This window comes from Petromyzon marinus, chromosome 44, assembly GCF_048934315.1.
Source record: "Petromyzon marinus isolate PM22_M1 ecotype Great Lakes invasive population chromosome 44, UKy_Petmar_22M1.pri1.0, whole genome shotgun sequence".
In the NCBI taxonomy this organism is placed as follows: domain Eukaryota; kingdom Metazoa; phylum Chordata; class Hyperoartia; order Petromyzontiformes; family Petromyzontidae; genus Petromyzon; species Petromyzon marinus.
The window spans coordinates 2,773,308-2,793,163 of NC_133710.1; the positions used below are offsets into that span (position 1 = coordinate 2,773,308).

Below are 19,856 nucleotides of genomic sequence, written 5' to 3' on the forward strand. Positions count from 1 at the left end.
ACGAGAGATGATGATGAGACGAGAGATGATGATGAGACGAGAGTTGATGATGAGACGAGAGTTGATGATGAGACGAGAGATGATGATGAGACGAGAGATGATGATGAGACGAGAGATGATGATGAGACGAGAGATGATGATGAGACGAGAGATGATGATGAGACGAGAGATGATGATGATGAGACGAGAGATGATGATGAGACGAGAGATGATGATGAGACGAGAGTTGATGATGAGACGAGAGATGATGATGAGACGAGAGATGATGATGAGACGAGAGATGATGATGAGACGAGAGATGATGATGAGACGAGAGAGAGAAAGAGCGCGAGCCTCGTTCAATTGCCCCCATTCAAAAGCAGCGAGAGAGGCGATTTAATCACTAAATAGGTCAAAGAAGCGTGCCATAAGCCCCCCCCACCCCCCACCTTCTCATACCTGTCCCCTACCCATGCGCGCGCAGGTACGTGCATACAAAAACAAAGATCCCCCGTATAGCCTTATAGCCTTGTGTTGCGCCCGAAACGTCGTGATTTAATTTATTTTCTACCTAAGTGACTTTACCGAAAAAACCAAAGAGTATGGATTCCTGCAGTCACGAAAACTTCAAATCAAGATTTACTTTTTTGGGCAAGTGCTTTCAACAAGCACCTACGAAGGTGCTCGTTGGGTGACCAGCATCACGCCCGGCCGCCTTTGTCTCCCTCGTGACTATATTTACACACCCCATCGCGTGCTGATTTGAGGCCGAGCCGACCTAGGGGGAGGCCCAGGACCGGTTCAGATAATCGTCACCGGTGTTGGCCGCGAGCCGGAATCGGAACTCGTCGTTGGCCGGGTTCGAAGCGCGGTTGACCGCGTACGGTGTGAAAGAAGTTCAACATGCGCGTCTGCCACACGACCGCTCCCCGCAAAGTACGTTTCGACACATCCCATCAGCGGCATCGCCTGCCTTCGGGGGGAGTGCGTCACAGTCGGCGGGCATTTGTTCAACGCAGGCAAACATCTCTCTGCGACTGGATTTGACAACGCAACGTCTCATCAGCAGCGCTGCGCCTTGCTTGGAGCGCGACGCTCGTGAATTGTTTGACGACGATAGGCAAGGGACCTTCCGTCCGCAATATGGGTTAGTGTCTTATTATCGTAGTAGCACAAGTAGCTACTACATAGTACTACTACATAGTAGCTACTACAAAATCTACTACATGTGTAGTAGCTACGGGCCCCGCACTTTCAAGGGCCCCGCGCTAAATGCTTTCAAGCTATCAATTCCGGTTCAGTGATTCTGCACTTGCTCTATTACTATAGTACTATACCGCCTTCAACTTTTATGAACGATTGGGTGTTTAAGGTTAGCGATTTGTCGTATTATCTGGCCGTATAGCAAATGAAAAAATACAATTACTTTACTGTGCAAGTTAAAAGTGTTTTTTTATATTTACTTTTTTTTTTAGGACCCCTTTATAACAACAAATGCTACAGGCCCCGCACTCCCTTAGTCCGGCACTGGACATGTGCGTCCAAGTTCGACTCTAAAACTCGATGACAATTAAGACGGTGGTGGTGATGGTGGGGTGGTGGTGGGAGTGGTGGTGGTGGTGGGGTGGTGGTGGTGGGGTGGTGGTGGTGGTGGTGGTGGTGTGGTGGTGGTGGTGGTAGTGGGTTGGTGGTGGTGGTGGTGGGGTGGTGGTGGGGTGGTGGTGGTAGTGGAGGTGGTGGTGGTGGGGTGGGGGTGGTGGTGGTGGTGGTGGTGGTGGAGGATGGTGGTGGGTGGGTGGCGTTGGTGGTAGGGGTTTTTGGTGGTGGGGGTGGTGGGGGTGGTGGTTGTGGTGTGGTGGTGGTGGGGGGTGGTGATGGTGGGGGGTGGTGGTGGGGGGGGTAGTGGTGGTTGTGGTGTGGTAGTGGTGGTTGTGGTGTGGTGGTGGTGGGAGGTGGTGGTGGTGGGGGGTGGTGGTGGGGGGGTAGTGGTGGTTGTGGTGTGGTGGTGGTGGGGGGTGGTGGTGGTGGGGGTGGTGGTGGGGGGGGTAGTGGTGGTTGTGGTGTGGTAGTGGTGGTTGTGGTGGTGGTGGGGGGTGGTGGTGGGGGTCACTGCTGTGCTGGAGCGGCGCGAGTCACCAGCAGGGGGCGCCCTCTGCTGGTGACTCGCGCGACTCTCCAGCGCCGCGGTCTCCCTGCGGCTCCAACAACAACAACAATCTCACATCATCATCATTCTTATTCTTCATGAAGCCATCGGAGTTCCTTTGCCTGCAGAGCACAAGCTGCCCCCTAACGGTAGACAACCGCAAAGGGAAACACCACGGGGCAGGCAGGGGGCAGGCAGAGGTCCACCTGGCGACCAACTCAACACCATGGGGGGCGCAGTCTTGGGGTGAAGCAGAGGAAGCTGCTCAAGGCCGTCCGGCGTGGCCACGGGGCCCTGTCGGGGCCACTAATGCTCCACAGGGAGCGAAGAGGAGTGAGTGAGTTTGTGTGTGAGTGAGTGTGTGAGTGAGTTTGTGAGTTTGTGTGTGAGTGTGTGAGTGCAGTGTGTGAGTGAGTTTGTGAGTGCAGTGTGTGAGTGAGTGCAGTGTATGCGTGAGTGAGTGAGTGTGTGAGTGAGTTTGTGAGTGCAGTGTGTGAGTGTGTGTGTATGAGTAAGTGAGTGTGTGAGTGCAGTGTGTGAGTGAGTGAGTGTTTGAGTGAGTGAGTGTGAGTGAGTGTGTGAGTGAGTGCGTGAGTGAGTGTATGAGTGAGTGTGAGTGCAGTGTGTGAGTGCAGTGTGTGAGTGAGTTTGTGAGTGAGTTTGTGAGTACAGTGTGTGAGTGAGTGTGTGAGTGTGTGAATGAGTATGTGAGTGTAAGTGAGTGTGTGAGTGAGTGAGTGTGTGAGTGAGTGTATGAGTGAGTGAGTGTGTGAGTGAGTGAGTGTGAGTGAGTGAGTGTAAGTGAGTGTGTGAGTCAGTGTGTGAGTTAGTGTATGAGTGAGTGTGAGTGCAGTGTGTGAGTGAATGTAAGTGAGTGTGTGAGTGAGTGTGTGAGTGAGTGTAAGTGAGTGAGTGTGTGAGTGAGTGTGTGAGTGAGTGAGTGTGTGAGTGAGTGTGTTTGTGAGTGTAAGTGAGTGTGTGAGTGAGTGTGTGTAAGTGCAGTGTGTGAGTGTATGAGTGAGTGTGTGTGAGTGAGTGCAGTGTGTGAGTGAGTGAGGAAGTGAGTGTGTGAGTGCAGTGTGTGAGTGAGTGTATGAGTGAGTGTGTGTGAATGCAGTGCGTGAGTGAGTGTGTTTGTGAGTGTGAGTGAGTGTGTGAGTCAGTGTGTGTGAGTGTATGAGTGCAGTGTGAGAGTGAGTGAGTGTGTTTGTGAGTGTGAGTGAGTGTGTGAGTCAGTGTGTGAGTGAGTGTATGAGTGCAGTGTGTGAGTGCAGTGTGTGAGTGAGTGAGGAAGTGAGTCTCCCTCCTGTCCACAGCCCCGCAGAGACAGTGGTGGAGCTTCTGCGTTCTTATGGCTGGGGGTGAGGGGGGCGAGTCTCTTCCATGGGACAACAACTGCTGTTGACTTTTTGGTTCCCGTATTTTATACCCCCCACGGAGTTATGTGATGATGGGGCTGAGTCAACCAACCCACGATGTTGGAGGTCTCGCTGCGAGCCGCTCACTCGCTCGCTCCCACCACCACCACCCCCACGAATCTTCGTGCGAATAAAAAAACGTGGCCGTCTCTGCCAAACACGGCGAGCTGGGGTGGCTGGTGGTGGTTGGTGGTGGTGGTGGTTGGTGGGTGGTGATTGGTGGTGGTTGGTGGCTGGTGGTGGTTGGAGGTGGGGTGGCTGGTGGTGGTGGCGGTGGGGTGGCTGGTGGGGTGGCTGGTGGTGGTGGCTGGTAGTGGGGTGGTTGGTGGTGGTGGTTGGTGGCTGGTGGTGGGGTGGCTGGTGGTGGTGGTTGGTGGCTGGTGGGTGGTTGGTTGGTGGTTGGTTGGTGGTTGGTGGTGGTTTCACCACGGCAGGCGAGAGGTGGCAGTGGGAAGTGGTCCTCATCGAATGGACGCGTCCCTCGCCCTCGGTGCCAGGCTACGTGCCTGCCGGGGCCGTCTCGGCCCTGGCGGCTCGGTCCTTGCGAGCGACGTAGACGCGGAACGCCGCGAAGACGGCCGCCACACAGCAGGCGGCCCCGCCCAGGTACCACCACGTGAAGCCGGACTCGGCGCGGCCCTGCAGGCAGCAAGCGAGGCCCGAAGCGAGCAGGCAGAGCAGGGACACCAGCTGCACCCACAGCGGGGGGCAGCCCCCCGACTCTGCCATCGCTGCACCTGCGGGGAGAGTCGCTGGTGGCAGAATCTCGCACCCCCTGGCTTCGACATTCCTCATCCTCCTCCTCGGAGACACCGGTAGAGCCGTCGACCGCATCGGAACGTCAACAACAACAACAACGACGACAATAACAACGACAACGACGACAACAACAATAACAACGACAACAACGACAACAACAATAACAACGACAACGACGACAACAACAATAACAACGACAACAACGACCGGGCGATGCGCCAAATGACAATGAAAAAGAAGCCACGGAGGGGCGCGACTGTGGCCATGCAACCCCAACTATGGATCGTAGACACACAGAGACGCACAGAGACACACAGAGACACAGACACACAGAGACACACAGAGACACACAGACACACAGAGACTGAGAGACGCACAGAGACACAGAGACGCACAGAGACGCACAGAGACACAGAGACTCAGAGAGACACACAGAGACACAGAGACACACAGACACACAGAGACGCACAGACACGCACAGAGACACAGAGACACACAGAGACACACAGAAACACAGAGACGCACAGAGACACACAGAGACACAGAGACGCACAGAGACACACAGAGACTGAGAGACGCACAGAGACACAGAGACGCACAGAGACGCACAGAGACACACAGAGACTCAGAGAGACACACAGAGACGCACAGAGACACAGAGACACACAGACACAGAGACGCACAGACACGCACAGAGACACACAGACACACAGAGACACACAGAAACACAGAGACGCACAGAGACACAGAGACACACAGAGACGCACAGAGACACATATAGACTCAGAGACACACAGAGACTCAGAGACACACAGAGACACAGAGACACATAGAGACTGAGAGACACACAGACAAATAGAGACACATATAGACTGAGACACAGAGACGCACAGCGACACACAGAGACACATAGAGACTGAGAGACACACAGACACAGAGACTCAGACACACACAGAGACACAGAGACTGAGAGACACACAGAGACGCACAGAGACACACATGGAGACACATAGAGACTGAGAGACACACAGACACATAGAGACACATATAGACTGAGACACACTGAGACGCACAGAGACACAGACGCACAGAGACACACAGAGACACAGACGCACAGAGACACACAGAGACACACAGAGACTGAGAGACACACAGACACATAGAGACACACAGAGACTGAGAGACACACAGAGACTCAGAGACACACAGAGACACATAGAGACACATATAGACTGAGACACAGAGACGCACAGAGACACACAGAGACTCAGAGAGACACACAGAGACGCACAGAGACACAGAGACACACAGACACACAGAGACGCACAGACACGCACAGAGACACAGAGACACACAGAGACACACAGAAACACAGAGACGCACAGAGACACAGAGACACACAGAGACACACAGAGACGCACAGAGACACACAGAGACTGAGAGACGCACAGAGACACAGAGACGCACAGAGACGCACAGAGACTCAGAGAGACGCACAGAGACACACAGACACACAGAGACGCACAGACACGCACAGAGACACAGAGACACACAGACACACAGAGACACAGAGACGCACAGAGACACAGAGACACACAGAGACGCACAGAGACACATATAGACTCAGAGACACACAGAGACTCAGAGACACACAGAGACACAGAGACACATAGAGACTGAGAGACACACAGACAAATAGAGACACATATAGACTGAGACACAGAGACGCACAGCGACACACAGAGACACATAGAGACTGAGAGACACACAGACACAGAGACTCAGACACACACAGAGACACAGAGACTGAGAGACACACAGAGACGCACAGAGACACACATGGAGACACATAGAGACTGAGAGACACACAGACACATAGAGACACATATAGACTGAGACACACTGAGACGCACAGAGACACAGACGCACAGAGACACACAGAGACACAGACGCACAGAGACACACAGAGACACACAGAGACTGAGAGACACACAGACACATAGAGACACACAGAGACTGAGAGACACACAGAGACTCAGAGACACACAGAGACACATAGAGACACATATAGACTGAGACACAGAGACGCACAGAGACACACAGAGACTCAGAGAGACACACAGAGACGCACAGAGACACAGAGACACACAGACACACAGAGACGCACAGACACGCACAGAGACACAGAGACACACAGAGACACACAGAAACACAGAGACGCACAGAGACACAGAGACACACAGAGACACACAGAGACGCACAGAGACACACAGAGACTGAGAGACGCACAGAGACACAGAGACGCACAGAGACGCACAGAGACTCAGAGAGACGCACAGAGACACACAGACACACAGAGACGCACAGACACGCACAGAGACACAGAGACACACAGACACACAGAGACACACAGAAACACAGAGACGCACAGAGACACAGAGACACACAGAGACGCACAGAGACGCACAGAGACACATATAGACTCAGAGACACACAGAGACACATATAGACTCAGAAACACACAGAGACACAGAGACACATAGAGACTGAGAGACACACAGACAAATAGAGACACATATAGACTGAGACACACAGAGACACACAGAGACGCACAGCGACACACAGAGACACATAGAGACTGAGAGACACACAGACACATAGAGACACATATAGACTGAGACACACAGAGACGCACAGAGACACAGACGCACAGAGACACACAGAGACACAGACGCACAGAGACACACAGAGACACACAGAGACTGAGAGACACACAGACACATAGAGACACAGAGACACACAGAGACTGAGAGACACACAGAGACTCAGAGACACACAGAGACACATAGAGACTGAGAGACACAGACACATAGAGACACATATAGACTGAGACACAGAGACGCACAGAGACACACAGACACATAGAGACACATATAGACTGAGACACACAGACACACAGAGACACACAGAGACACATATAGACTGAGACACACAGAGACGTACAGAGACTCAGAGACACATAGAGACTGAGACACACAGAGACACAGAGACTGAGACACAGACACACAGAGACACATAGAGACACATAGAGACTGAAAGACACACAGAGGATCAGAGACACATAGAGACTGAGACACACAGAGACACATAGAGACACATAGAAACACATAGAGACACATAGAAACACAGAGACTGAGAAACACACAGAGGCTCAGAGACACATAGAGACTGAGAGACACACAGAGACTCAGAGACACATAGAGACTGAGACACACAGAGACACAGAGACTGAAAGACACAGAGATACATAGAGAATCAGAGACACACAGAGACACAGAGAGTGAGAGACACACAGATACACATAGAGACACAGAGACACACAGAGAGACATAGATACACAGAGACACATAGAGACTCAGAGACACATAGAGACACACAGAGACTTAGAGACACACAGAGACTCAGAGACACACAGAGACACAGAGACTGAGAGACACGTAAAGACACAGAGACACATAGAGACTCAGAGATGCATAGAGACACATAGAAGCACACAGACACACAGAGACACACAGAGACACACAGACACACATAGACACACAGAGACACACAGAAACACAGAGACACACAGAGGCACATAGAGACTCAGAGACACAGAGACTGAGAGACACACAGAGACACATAGAGGCTCAGAGACACACATAGACACATAGAGGCTCAGAGACACATAGACACACAGAGACACACAGACACAGAGAGACTCAGAGACACATAGAGACACACAGAGACACACAGAGACAGAGAGACACAGAGACTGAGAGACACATAGAGACTCATAGACACATAGAGACACATAGAGACACACAGAGACACACAGAGACTCAGAGACACAGAGACACAGAGACTCAGAGACTCAGAGACACAGAGACTCAGAGACTCAGAGACACAGAGACTCAGAGACACATAGAGACTGAGATACACATAGAGACTGAGATACACAGAGACACAGAGAGACACACAGACACAGAGAGACACACAGAGACTGAGAGACACACAGAGACACACAGAGAGACACAGAGACACAAAGAAACACAGAGAGACACACAGAGAGACACACAGAGACACACAGAGACACATGCACATGAACTCTCTCTTCTCTGGTCGTCGCTAGCAGACCTCGACATCGGCCTCGAGCTCCTGAAGCAGACTGCTGCTGCCACCACGCGCGAGGAGAGAATAGGAGCAGAATCCTCAGAATCCGCAGTGCACAGAGACCCAGAGACACCGCATAGAGACCCGGGACTTTCATGGGCCGCTTTGCGACGCACCGCCTTCGTCTCTTCCCCTACGCGAGCGATGCGAAGTCCCGAACGCGACCCCCCGGGGGCCAGTCGCCATCGCCCGTCTCGTGCTGTGAACCCCGATGGACGAGCACACAACAAACAAACAACAACAACACGTGTTCGCGCTTCTCTCACCCGAGGAGGAGAGAAGGCGAGGGTGGACGATGGGAGGGAGGATGAGAGAAAAAAAGGATGAGAGGGAGGATGAGAGGGAGGATGAGAGGGAGGGAGGATGAGAGGGAGGATGAGAGAGTCGGCCTCAAGTAGTCGTCTCCACCACCACCACCACAACCCCGACCAAGGGGGTGGCCCCGTGGGCCAGACGCGAGGCTCTCTTCTTTATGCGCGAGGCACGGGATTAAATCGATCCCTCGTGTCGCGAACTAATCCGATTATTCTGCCGCTCGTCTCTGACGTGGCCGAGTTTTCCAGTGGCGTCACGGCGGCACCCGTGCCAGGCTAGGTGCACTTTGTGGCGTCCCTTTCGGTTAACACGAGAGGGAACGGGGGGGGGGTGGTGGTGGGCGCGACCCCAACTTAAATGTCTCCTAAATTAAGCTTTGGTTTTTGTTTTATTTTTATTCATCGTTTTATTATTTTTCTATCTACGTGACTTGACCGAAAGAACCAAAGAATATGAATCCCTGCGGTCACGAAAGTTTTAAGTCAAAAGTCTCCTGCATTGCTTTCTGTCCTTCCTTCTCCTCTCTCGTCAACGAATGGAACTTCTTGGTGCGCAAACCGATGTAACGAGTGAAGAAGAGCCACGGGGTGTCACGGGGGTGGGGGGCCTGGCTACTCACGGCTGCCGTGAAAGTCACTCGCAAGCCCCCTCCGTGAGCCAGGGGGCAGCGCCAAGGGGCACAGCGACTCAGCAACAACAACAACTCACGAGCGATACAACTCGCTTCCTCGCCCCGCCCCAGCAGTTGAGTGCAACTCGAGACAATTAGTGTAATGAGCCCCTCCTCATCCTCCTCCTGCTGCTTCTGCTGCGTGGCTCCGGAGTGCCGGCGAAAGCGCTTTTCTCGCCGGGATCCGATCGCCCGCCCTCTGTGCGGATTAACTCGGGCGAGTGACCACCTTCCCCCCCCCCCTGCTCATCCTCTTCTTCCTCCTCCCGTTCATCCTCCTCCCGCTCATCCTCCTCCAACTCATCCTCCTTCTCCCGCTCATCCTTCTCCTCCCGCTCATCCTCCTCCTCCCGCTCCTCCTCCTCCCGCTAGGGGTTGGAGAATCTCGTTTGCAAGGGTGTTCGGTGTCTCTGCGCCCTCCGTCGACGCGCACCTCACCAGCGTGGTGCAGTCCGGTCAAAAACGAGCACGATGACCGACACAGCGTGGTGTGCAGGGGGGGGGGGCCTTTATCCAGCAGCGGATTGACAAAAGGCCGCGAATCATTTGGACGACGGCATGTCGGGCCAGCCGCAGGTGCTTGGGAGCTTTCGACGCACAAGCGGAATCTGTGGGGGGGGGGGGGGGGGGGTCAACAGCTCGGCACTTCGTCCATCGAGGATGGAGACTTTCGAGTGCAGCGCCATTGTGAGATTTGACCCGCGCCCGCAATGTGGCATTGCCACCGCCTTAGTGGGGGCTGTAAATAGGCGAGGCCGCCTGTTTGAAGGGAAGTCCACGTTCACGATCGATTCTTCTCAATGATGACGGTGAAGCGGTTTTAGCGGGTGGATGGGTATGGGGACTGGGGTTTAACGTGTGCCCTCCACTCGACGGTCAGAGACTGATGGGCCGAGGAGAAATGGTTCTTTCAACGGCAGCATTCGGTCTTATACGAGGCCACGACCGATTTAATGACCAATTAGCGACGTTCTCACGACCAGCACGTGATCGTCCGAGCCACGTGGAAAGGCGGAGGAATCGGCAAGTGTTTAGAATCAACACCAGCGCCATCACTCATCCTCAACAGCCAACAACCACCACCAACCACGGAGCAGCATCGATGACCCATATCCAAGGGGTCCTGGCCTTAAACACCTGGCAGTTCACCAAAATTGGTTCAATCTTGACTGCTGTCGAGACACTGAATGTCGAATGCGATCCAGAGTTCGCTTGCTATCAGTGCCGGATGATCCTCGTAGCAAAAGTGGCTACACATGTAGCTACGGGCCCCGCACTTTCAAGGGCCCCGCGCTAAACGCTTCCAAGCTATCAATTGCGGTTCAGTGATTCTGCACTTGCTCTATTACTATAGTACTATACTGCCTTCTACTTTTATGAACGACTGGGTGTTTACGGTTAGCGATGTCGTATTATCTGGCTCAATATAAAATGAAAAAAATACAATTACTTGACTAGGCATAGGAAAAAAATGCGTGTTTTAATGTTTTTTTTTATTTAAGGCCCCTAAATGCTACAGGCCCCGCACTAGCTGCATCTGGCACCGCTTGCGATGAACCAATTCAACTCTGAGAACGCTGCGCGGGTGATGGGACACGTGCGAAAGTGTCACGTGGAGACGCAAATGCGAAGGCGGCGCACTGCCCGTGCATCTACACCACCACCACGGTTCAACTCGCATTCAAGTAATTCAACAAGAGATGGCGCGCGGAGTCATTGGCTGGCTTTTGTATAAAATGTTTATTGTATAAAAGTCAGTAAAGTGCTCGTTAAACAACACAAACGGCGGATTGGCGCGGCTGTCAGTCACGGTGAAGCGGACCCCCGCAGAGCCGCCACATACAACCTCTGTAAACACCACCCAGCGACGCGTCTGCGTGTTGACCGCTCTGCCTCGCTTCTCGTGCTTCATACTCCCCCCCGCCCCTCGCTCTCGCTCTCTCTCTCTCCCCCACGTCCTTAGAACTTTGTCGTTGGAGCGAAGACGGGGGAGGGAGGGGGGAAAATTAAACGTGAATTTAACAAAAGAAAATTGAATTTCCGAGAAGGCTAGGCGGGGGGGGGGGGGGGATCCGGCACCAAATAAACGCTCCCCTCCAAACACAAGCCAGCGAGAGTCGAGGCGACGATGCCGGTCCGGTACAACTCTCACCAACAACAACACCACGAGGGAGAGGCAACTTGGGAACGGTGAAGGGGGCCCCGGTTGTTAGGGGTGGAACACCCTGGGTCAACGAGGGGGCGAGTACTCACCCTAACACGAACCACACTGGCTAACCAGACCATATATCTACACCCCCCAGACTCGAACCAAATTAACCACCCAGGCATTACCACTCGCTACCCCTTACTAATCATGCTAGCCACTGAAACTACAACCCTACCTCTACTCTTAAACCTAACTAGCCAACCCAGACCCCTACAGCCCTACCCCTAATACCAACCACACGAGCTAACTAATCCGAACCTAAAACTACTAGCCAAGAGCCGAAAGGACCCCAACCCTACCCCTGATCACACGCTAGCCAAGCAGACCCGCGAGCTCGCCCCAACCGGACTCCCCCCGCCCGTCCCAATTTCCCACGTTCTCTCCGTTTCACTCTCAGATGCTCAATTAAGTTTTTTTTTTTACCTTCCTCGCCCACTCCTTTTTTTTGTTGGGGGGGGGGGGAATAGTTTGTAAGAAAACAAAAAAAAAGTTCATTCAAAACCCGCCAGTCAGAAACGTCACAGCCGTCGTACGGCACCACGGAGTCACGAAGAGCTCGTGACGACGACTTCAGCTTGCATTAGTTTCGCCTGGCCTGGCCCCGCGGGGCACGGAGAGCGTGCGAGGGCCGCACTCGGGCGGAGGCCTCGACGCCACCCTCCCCCGTCTCTCCCTCAACCACCGTGGGAAGTATAGTTGGGTGCTTTTCTGCACCCCCACCACCCAGCTATATAAATTCTGTAGACTCATCCTGCACCTCGCTCGACACCTCTCTACGCGCACTTGTTTCTGTACGGCGTCTTGACAAGATGGGGGGGGGGGCGATTTGCAAGTAGACGCTATGCAAAAAAAATCCACGCTGTGTTGTACAAGTCGGCACCCCCACACTTTAGCTTCTTTAGGTTGGCACCACTGCCGGCATCATCGCGCAAGACCCCCCACCCCCCCCCCCCCCGTCTCTCCACTCCCATTTCGGGGGGGGGGGGGCGGGGAGTCTCGAAGGCAGCAGAGTAACCCTCGCCCTGTATCACAACAGCTCCACAGAAGTGGATATCAAAGAGCTACTTTCGAAGTCGCTTAAATTGCCTCACACACGGAGTGTCTGTCGCATGCCAAATCAACAGTTATGCCTCAAGCGCCGAAATCTTCACGGGGATTAAAATTGGCAACGAAAATTAAGCGATGGGAATTTGCTCAAGTTATTCGTGATCAGGCAGATACCTTCAACTCAAAATGCTTGAACCCAGTTTAAATCGCAGCAGAGGCGGTAACCGCGCGAGGTTGAACGCGAGTGTCGATTCACGAGTAACGGAGCTTTGCAAGCACCATGCAGGCTTGAGGATGCTCCCCACGCGTTACCGGGAGCACTGAAAGCAGCTTGGCTCCCAATGTTTGTCAAAAGCCAAAGTGATCTCCTGCTGAACTTGAGCATTGAAGGCCGGGTGCTTCTCTCGTCACAGCTCTCAGCCAGGAGTGGAAATTCCACGTTCCTATAGCAAGGGGAGGGGGGCAAATTTATCCTTAAGGGCACCCACCAGTCATCTTCCCCACACAATGGCGATGGGCCGAGTCAATCTCTCCAACCAGGATGTGAACTCGCAGCGACCTTCCGAGAGAGCGCGCTGCTCACTCTGCCACCAGAGCTACCACCTGGCCGGATATCCACGCCCGAGTGTGGGTCGGGTTCTGTGCAGCAATGAGACTCCATTGCCGTGGAACCGACCACAGCAGCATTCCATACAGTTCTGAACTAGTCACGTACACACACGCTGTAGTCTATTTAGTCTTATTGACTCTTGGGCAAGTGATGTTAGCGAGCACCTACTAAGGCCGGCAACGTCACTTGACAGGGTGGCCAGAACAACTTCTGGCCACCTTTGTATCCCCAGTGCTCATGTTCACACACCACAACAGATACTTGAACTAGGGGAGGGTACGGACTGGTTCACTGCCGATGTTGTGCGTGGCCAGGAATCGAACCCAGGTTTACCGTGCCATAGCTCAGCGCGAGCAGCATTGCCTCATCACTGCCCACACATTTCACAAACACATTTCACGCACACGGGCGAGTCGGGTAGAGACTGGCTCACCAGAATCATCATCCCCGCCAAGTCTCAGTGTCTCGACATCACGAGGTCACCCGCTGCCGAGACAGCCACAGAACCAGCCCGAGGCCCGCGGCAACAAAAATCACCAGCTCGCAGGCAAAGCAATCGTCCAGCTAAGAAGTCACACCAGCCACGTCAATGGCAGCACAGCTTTACGTGTCGGCAGGAAGCGATACAAATTGTCCGCGTCATTTCGTAGACCCCTTTAATGTTTGTCTGGGAAAGCCTCGCCAATGACTCGCTTTCCGGAGGGTCTTGCCTCGCGATGCGCGGCCGATTACTTTTTAACGAGCGTTTGCGCGCACGTGGGATTTATACCGCAGGAAACCTAACTTGCACACCTGCAGGATAAGCGTGCAAAAAGTCCGCAGACCGAACGGCAGGCCAATTGCTGCAACGGCGGCGGTACACAGCAAGCGGGTTTGCTGAACCGCCGTAAAAAAAAATAAAAAAAAAATTTGGCCACCTGGAAAGCCCCGCGGCGGGGCCGGCGGCGTCGTCGCCGCACGCGACAATCTCCACGGCGGCCGCGACCGAGACGCGGAGCGCGGTGCTCGTGGGAGCCTGCCACGGCGCCACTCGGCTCCATCGCCGAGCCGAGCGGGGGCACCGCCGCGCCCGGTGCCCCCCCCCCCCCCCCCTCGGCTCGCGGCGAGGGCACCGCGCGGCCCGCACGCCCCGCGTGCTGGTCGCGCGGCGCGCCATTGCATAGGAATGTCACCACCCGGAGCGCAAGCCCGAACAAGGGGGATGAGCGCGTCCTCCGGCCCAACCCACGCGCCGCCAGCGAAGCGCGATAACGATGACAATAATGCCACCATTCTCCTCCGCTCTCGGTGCTCACGGTTACGTTGCGTCTCTGCGCGTGAGCAAATCAAACTTTAGAACATCCGGAGAGCTCGTAAAATAAAATATAGAAAATTATAACACTTAAATTTATAGCCATACTTTGTTTGGACTGCTATATATAAAAAACACACAAATTATGAAAATAATAATGGTTTTTGACAACAAAAACGAACCCAGCGTGACCCCAGCGTCGAGGTACTGGGGGAGGAGGACTCAAGGAGCCACGGGCGAGGGCGATCACACCACGGCCAAGAAAACACCACCACAAATGGTCAACAGCTGGCTTTGTATTAATGGAGCGAGCACCTCTACGCTGTTGACCACAGCGCGGCACTGGAGCCAGGCCTCAGAGGCCCCAGGGGAAAACACACAAACGGTGAGCAGCTCAAACCTCGACCGGCTCCGTCATCGTTAGGTTTACCCGAAATATAATTATATATAATTACCACGCAACGCCTCTTTTACCTGTACAAACGCCTCTGCCATGCTTTTCCTTCTTCCTTAAATCAAAGACAAAGTTTCCGTTTTGACAATAACGAGCGACTATTTCCGCACCGAGCCGCCTCGTCGCACCTCCACCTGTCAGTTTGCCCCCAGTGGCATCTTGGCACAATTTTATTTTTCCTTACGAGGGTCCCTAGGCCCGGAACTTGAAAGCCAAGCTCCCCTTACGCCGCCACGTCCGGTGGCCTCGCTCTGCACTAAACGAGAATCACCGCTGGCACTGGGTTGGGAGGCTCCGACCCAACCCATCTCCCCCCTCTGCTCCGCCAGAGCGCTGCGATCACGATGGTGGGAAGGGAAGGGGGTGGGGTATTAAAGCTCTGAGCGCAGTGCCGGATAACGAGACGAAACTCCGGGGGAAGTGGAAACTTCCGTGTGCAGACCCCAATCAAACAAAAGGCACAAACCCAAAGAAGTGCTAGACCAAGGGGAGTCAGTGCCACAATAAATTCGTGAATTCAAAACGCAAACTGCGGGAGTGGAAGGTTGGGGGGCTAGGATTTGATGGCCACGACGCCGTGCCGTGCCAGACCCGGGAGAAGCCGCCGTGCTAAGAGGCTCCCCCGACCAGGCCGAGCGCCGCGTCGTGCTGCAGCGGGGGGCCGCCGCCGCCGCCGCCGTGCTGCTGCTGCTGCTGCTGCCCCCCCCGCATGGACGCCCGGCGCTTTGCCAGCCGCGACTTGGACGGGGGGGAGAGGCTGAAGGGGCAGAACGGCCGCGTGGACGGCGGCCGTGACAACGGTGGCCGGGATCTGGGGCTGCCGGGGAAACAGGCGCCCACCACCCCCTCCCACCCGTCGTCCTCCTCTTCCTCCTCTTCCTCCTCCTCCCCGCCGCCGCGCTGGTCCAGCCGCCGTGTCAGGGCGACGGCGTCGGCGGTGAACCGAGTGAGGTCCTTGGCGCTGGCGTTCCTGCGCGTGGGGGGGGGGGGAAGAGAGGGGGGGGAACGATAGGCGGGCCCGTGAGAATGTTTTCTAAAACAAACGGGCGCGAGCGGCGATTGTTTTTTGTTACTATATAAAATTGAACAAACGGCACAAGCGATGCCACTTGAGCGCTGCAATGGGGTGCCTGGTTGTCGTGCAGACCGGCGCCCGTCACAGAAATGTAGAATTTCTGGCACTGGCTTATTTATTATGGTGCCGTGGGTTCTCACCTGAGTAGAAGCTGCGGGGTGGACAGCGTCTGGCGAGGGGCGTCCTGAAGGCGGTATAGTACTATAGTACTATACCGCCTTCAACTTTTATGAACGATTGGGTGTTTAAGGTTAGCGATTTGTCGTATGATCTGGCCGTATAGCAAATGAAAAAATACAATTACTTTACTGTGCAAGTTAAAAGTGTTTTTTTATATTTACTTTTTTTTTAGGACCCCTTTATAACAACAAATGCTACAGGCCCCGCACTCGCTTAGTCCGGCACTGGACATGTGCGTCCAAGTTCGACTCTAAAACTCGATGACAATTAAGACGGTGGTGGTGATGGTGGGGTGGTGTTGGGAGTGGTGGTGGTGGTGGGGTGGTGGTGGTGGGGTGGTGGTGGGGTAGTGGTGGAGGTGGTGGTGGTGGTGTGGTGGTGGTGGGGTGGTGGTAGTGGGTTGGTGGTGGTGGTGGTGGGGTGGTGGTGGGGTGGTGGTGGGGTGGTGGTGGTGGTGGAGGATGGTGGTGGGGGGGTGGTGTTGGTGGTAGGGGTTTTTGGTGGTGGGGGTGGTGGGGGTGGTGGTGGTGGTGGGGTGGTGGGGTTGGTGGGGGGGGGGTGGTGGTGGGGGGGGGTAGTGGTGGTTGTGGTGTGGTGGTGGTGGGGGGTGGTGGTGGTGGGGGGTGGTGGTGGGGGGGTAGTGGTGGTTGTGGTGTGGTAGTGGTGGTTGTGGTGTGGTGGTGGTGGGGGGTGGTGGTGGTGGGGGGTGGTGGTGGGGGGGGGTAGTGGTGGTTGTGGTGTGGTGGTGGTGGGGGGTGGTGGTGGTGGGGGGTGGTGGTGGGGGGGGTAGTGGTGGTTGTGGTGTGGTAGTGGTGGTTGTGGTAGTGGTGGTTGTGGTGGTGGTGGGGGGTGGTGGTGGGGGTCACTGCTGTGCTGGAGCGGCGGAGATCACCAGCAGGGGGCGCCCTCTGCTGGTGACTCGCGCGACTCTCCAGCTCCGCGGTCTCCCTGCGGCTCCAACAACAACAATCTCACATCATCATCATTCTTATTCTTCATGAAGCCATCGGAGTTCCTTTGCCTGCTGAGCGCAAGCTGCCCCCTAACGGTGGACAACCGCAACGGGAAACACCACGGGGCAGGCAGGGGGCAGGCAGAGGTCCACCTGGCGACCAACTCAACACCATGGGGGGCGCAGTCTTGGGGTGAAGCAGAGGAAGCTGCTCAAGGCCGTCCGGTGTGGCCGCGGGGCCCTGTCGGGGCCACTAATGCTCCACAGGGAGCGAAGAGGAGTGAGTGAGTTTGTGTGTGAGTGAGTGTGTGAGTGAGTGTGTGAGTGAGTTTGTGAGTTTGTGTGTGAGTGTGTGAGTGCAGTGTGTGAGTGAGTTTGTGAGTGCAGTGTGTGAGTGAGTGTGTGAGTGAGTCCGTGAGTGCAGTGTGTGAGTGTATGAGTGAGTGAGTGTGAGAGTGTGTGAGTTTGTGAGTGAGTGCGTGAGTGTGTGAGTGAGTGTATGAGTGAGTGTGAGTGCAGTGTGTGAGTGCAGTGTGTGAGTGAGTTTGTGAGTTTGTGAGTGCAGTGAGTGTGTGTGTGAGTGAGTGTGAGTGAGTTTGTGAGTGCAGTGTGTGAGTGAGTGTGTGAGTTTGTGAGTGCAGTGTGTGAGTGCAGTGTGTGAGTGTGAGTGAGTGTGTGAGTGTGTGAATGAGTATGTGAGTGTAAGTGAGTGTGTGAGTGAGTGAGTGTGTGAGTGAGTGTATGAGTGAGTGAGTGTGTGAGTGTAAGTGAGTGTGTGAGTCAGTGTGTGAGTTAGTGTATGAGTGAGTGTGTGTGAGTGCAGTGTGTGAGTGAATGTAAGTGAGTGTGTGAGTGAGTGAGTGTGTGAGTGAGTGTGTGAGTGAGTGTGTGAGTGAGTGTAAGTGAGTGAGTGTGTGAGTGAGTGTGAGTGAGTGAGTGTGTGAGTGAGTCTGTTTGTGAGTGTAAGTGAGTGTGTGAGTCAGTGTTTGAGTGAGTGTATGAGTGAGTGTGTGTAAGTGCAGTGTGTGAGTGTATGAGTGAGTGTGTGTGAGTGAGTGTGTGAGTGCAGTGTGTGAGTGAGTGAGGAAGTGAGTGTGTGAGTGCAGTGTGTGAGTGTATGAGTGAGTGTGTGTGAATGCAGTGTGTGAGTGAGTGTGTTTGTGAGTGTGTGAGTCAGTGTGTGAGTGAGTGTATGAGTGCAGTGTGTGAGTGAGTGTATGAGTGCAGTGTGTGAGTGAGTGAGTGTGTTTGTGAGTGAGTGTGTGAGTCAGTGTGTGAGTGAGTGTATGAGTGCAGTGTGTGAGTGAGTGAGTGTGTTTGTGAGTGTGAGTGAGTGTGTGAGTCAGTGTGTGAGTGAGTGTATGAGTGCAGTGTGTGAGTGCAGTGTGTGAGTGAGTGAGGAAGTGAGTCTCCCTCCTGTCCACAGCCCCGCAGAGACAGTGGTGGAGCTTCTGCGTTCTTATGGCTGGGGGTGAGAGGGGGGCGAGTCTCTTCCATGGGACAACAACTGCTGTTGACTTTTTGGTTCCCGTATTTTATACCCCCCACGGAGTGATGTGATGATGGGGCTGAGTCAACCAACCCACAATGTTGGAGGTCTCGCTGCGAGCCGCTCACTCGCTCGCTCCCACCACCACCACCCCCACGAATCTTCGTGCGAATAAAAAAACGTGGCCGTCTCTGCCAAGCACGGCGAGCTGGGGTGGCTGGTGGTGGTTGGTGGTGGGGTGGCTGGTGGGGTGGCTGGTGGTGGGGTGGTTGGTTGGTGGGGTGGTTGGTTGGTTGGTGGTTGGTGGTGGTGGTTTCACCACGGCAGGCGAGAGGTGGCAGTGGGAAGTGGTCCTCATCGAATGGACGCGTCCCTCGCCCTCGGTGCCAGGCTACGTGCCTGCCGGGGCCGTCTCGGCCCTGGCGGCTCGGTCCTTGCGAGCGACGTAGACGCGGAACGCCGCGAAGACGGCCGCCACACAGCAGGCGGCCCCGCCCAGGTACCACCACGTGAAGCCGGACTCGGCGCGGCCCTGCAGGCAGCAAGCGAGGCCCGAAGCGAGCAGGCAGAGCAGGGACACCAGCTGCACCCACAGCGGGGGGCAGCCCCCCGACTCTGCCATCGCTGCACCTGCGGGGAGAGTCGCTGGTGGCAGAATCTCGCACCCCCTGGCTTCGACATTCCTCATCCTCCTCCTCGGAGACACCGGTAGAGCCGTCGACCGCATCGGAACGTCAACAACAACAACGACGACAATAACAACGACAACGACGACAACAACAATAACAACGACAACAACGACAACAACAATAACAACGACAACGACGACAACAACAATAACAACGACAACAACGACCGGGCGATGCGCCAAATGACAATGAAAAAGAAGCCACGGAGGGGCGCGACTGTGGCCATACAACCCCAACTATGGATCGTAGACACACAGAGACGCACAGAGACACACAGAGACACAGACACACAGAGACACACAGACACACAGAGACACACAGAGACTGAGAGACGCACAGAGACACAGAGACGCACAGAGAC

The 19,856-nt window shown here is 54.7% G+C and overlaps 1 protein-coding gene and 1 long non-coding RNA gene across 2 annotated transcripts; both read right to left on the bottom strand.

Annotated features, from left to right (window-relative positions):
- Window positions 1–3,351: 3,351 nt before the first annotated feature.
- LOC142930867 (uncharacterized) lies at window positions 3,352–10,185 on the bottom strand. Its single transcript, XM_076073895.1, has 3 exons — window positions 10,146–10,185; window positions 8,781–9,015; window positions 3,352–4,280 (listed from the first exon to the last, which is right to left on the bottom strand). Exons 1-3 carry the CDS (start codon window positions 10,183–10,185, stop codon window positions 3,587–3,589), a joined length of 969 nt encoding a protein of 322 aa, XP_075930010.1. The 3' UTR covers window positions 3,352–3,586.
- A 1,035-nt stretch (window positions 10,186–11,220) lies between these two features.
- LOC116951867 (uncharacterized) lies at window positions 11,221–16,675 on the bottom strand. The gene is made up of 2 exons (XR_012946852.1): window positions 16,326–16,675; window positions 11,221–16,080 (listed from the first exon to the last, which is right to left on the bottom strand). It is a non-coding gene; the product is annotated as an uncharacterized LOC116951867 (long non-coding RNA).
- Window positions 16,676–19,856: the final 3,181 nt, after the last annotated feature.

Excerpts from the sequence above, each read along its gene's own strand:
- LOC142930867 (XM_076073895.1), bottom strand. The coding sequence starts at position 10,185 with ATGGCGCTGCACTCGAAAGTCTCCATCCTCGATGGACGAA. Across the intron at positions 9,016-10,145 it reads CTCCATCCTCGATGGACGAA|GGATCGATTTAATCCCGTGC; the intron begins GTGCCGAGCTGT and ends TCGCGACACGAG. Across the intron at positions 4,281-8,780 it reads TCGCCTTCTCTCCTCCTCGG|GTGCAGCGATGGCAGAGTCG; the intron begins GTGAGAGAAGCG and ends CTCTCCCCGCAG.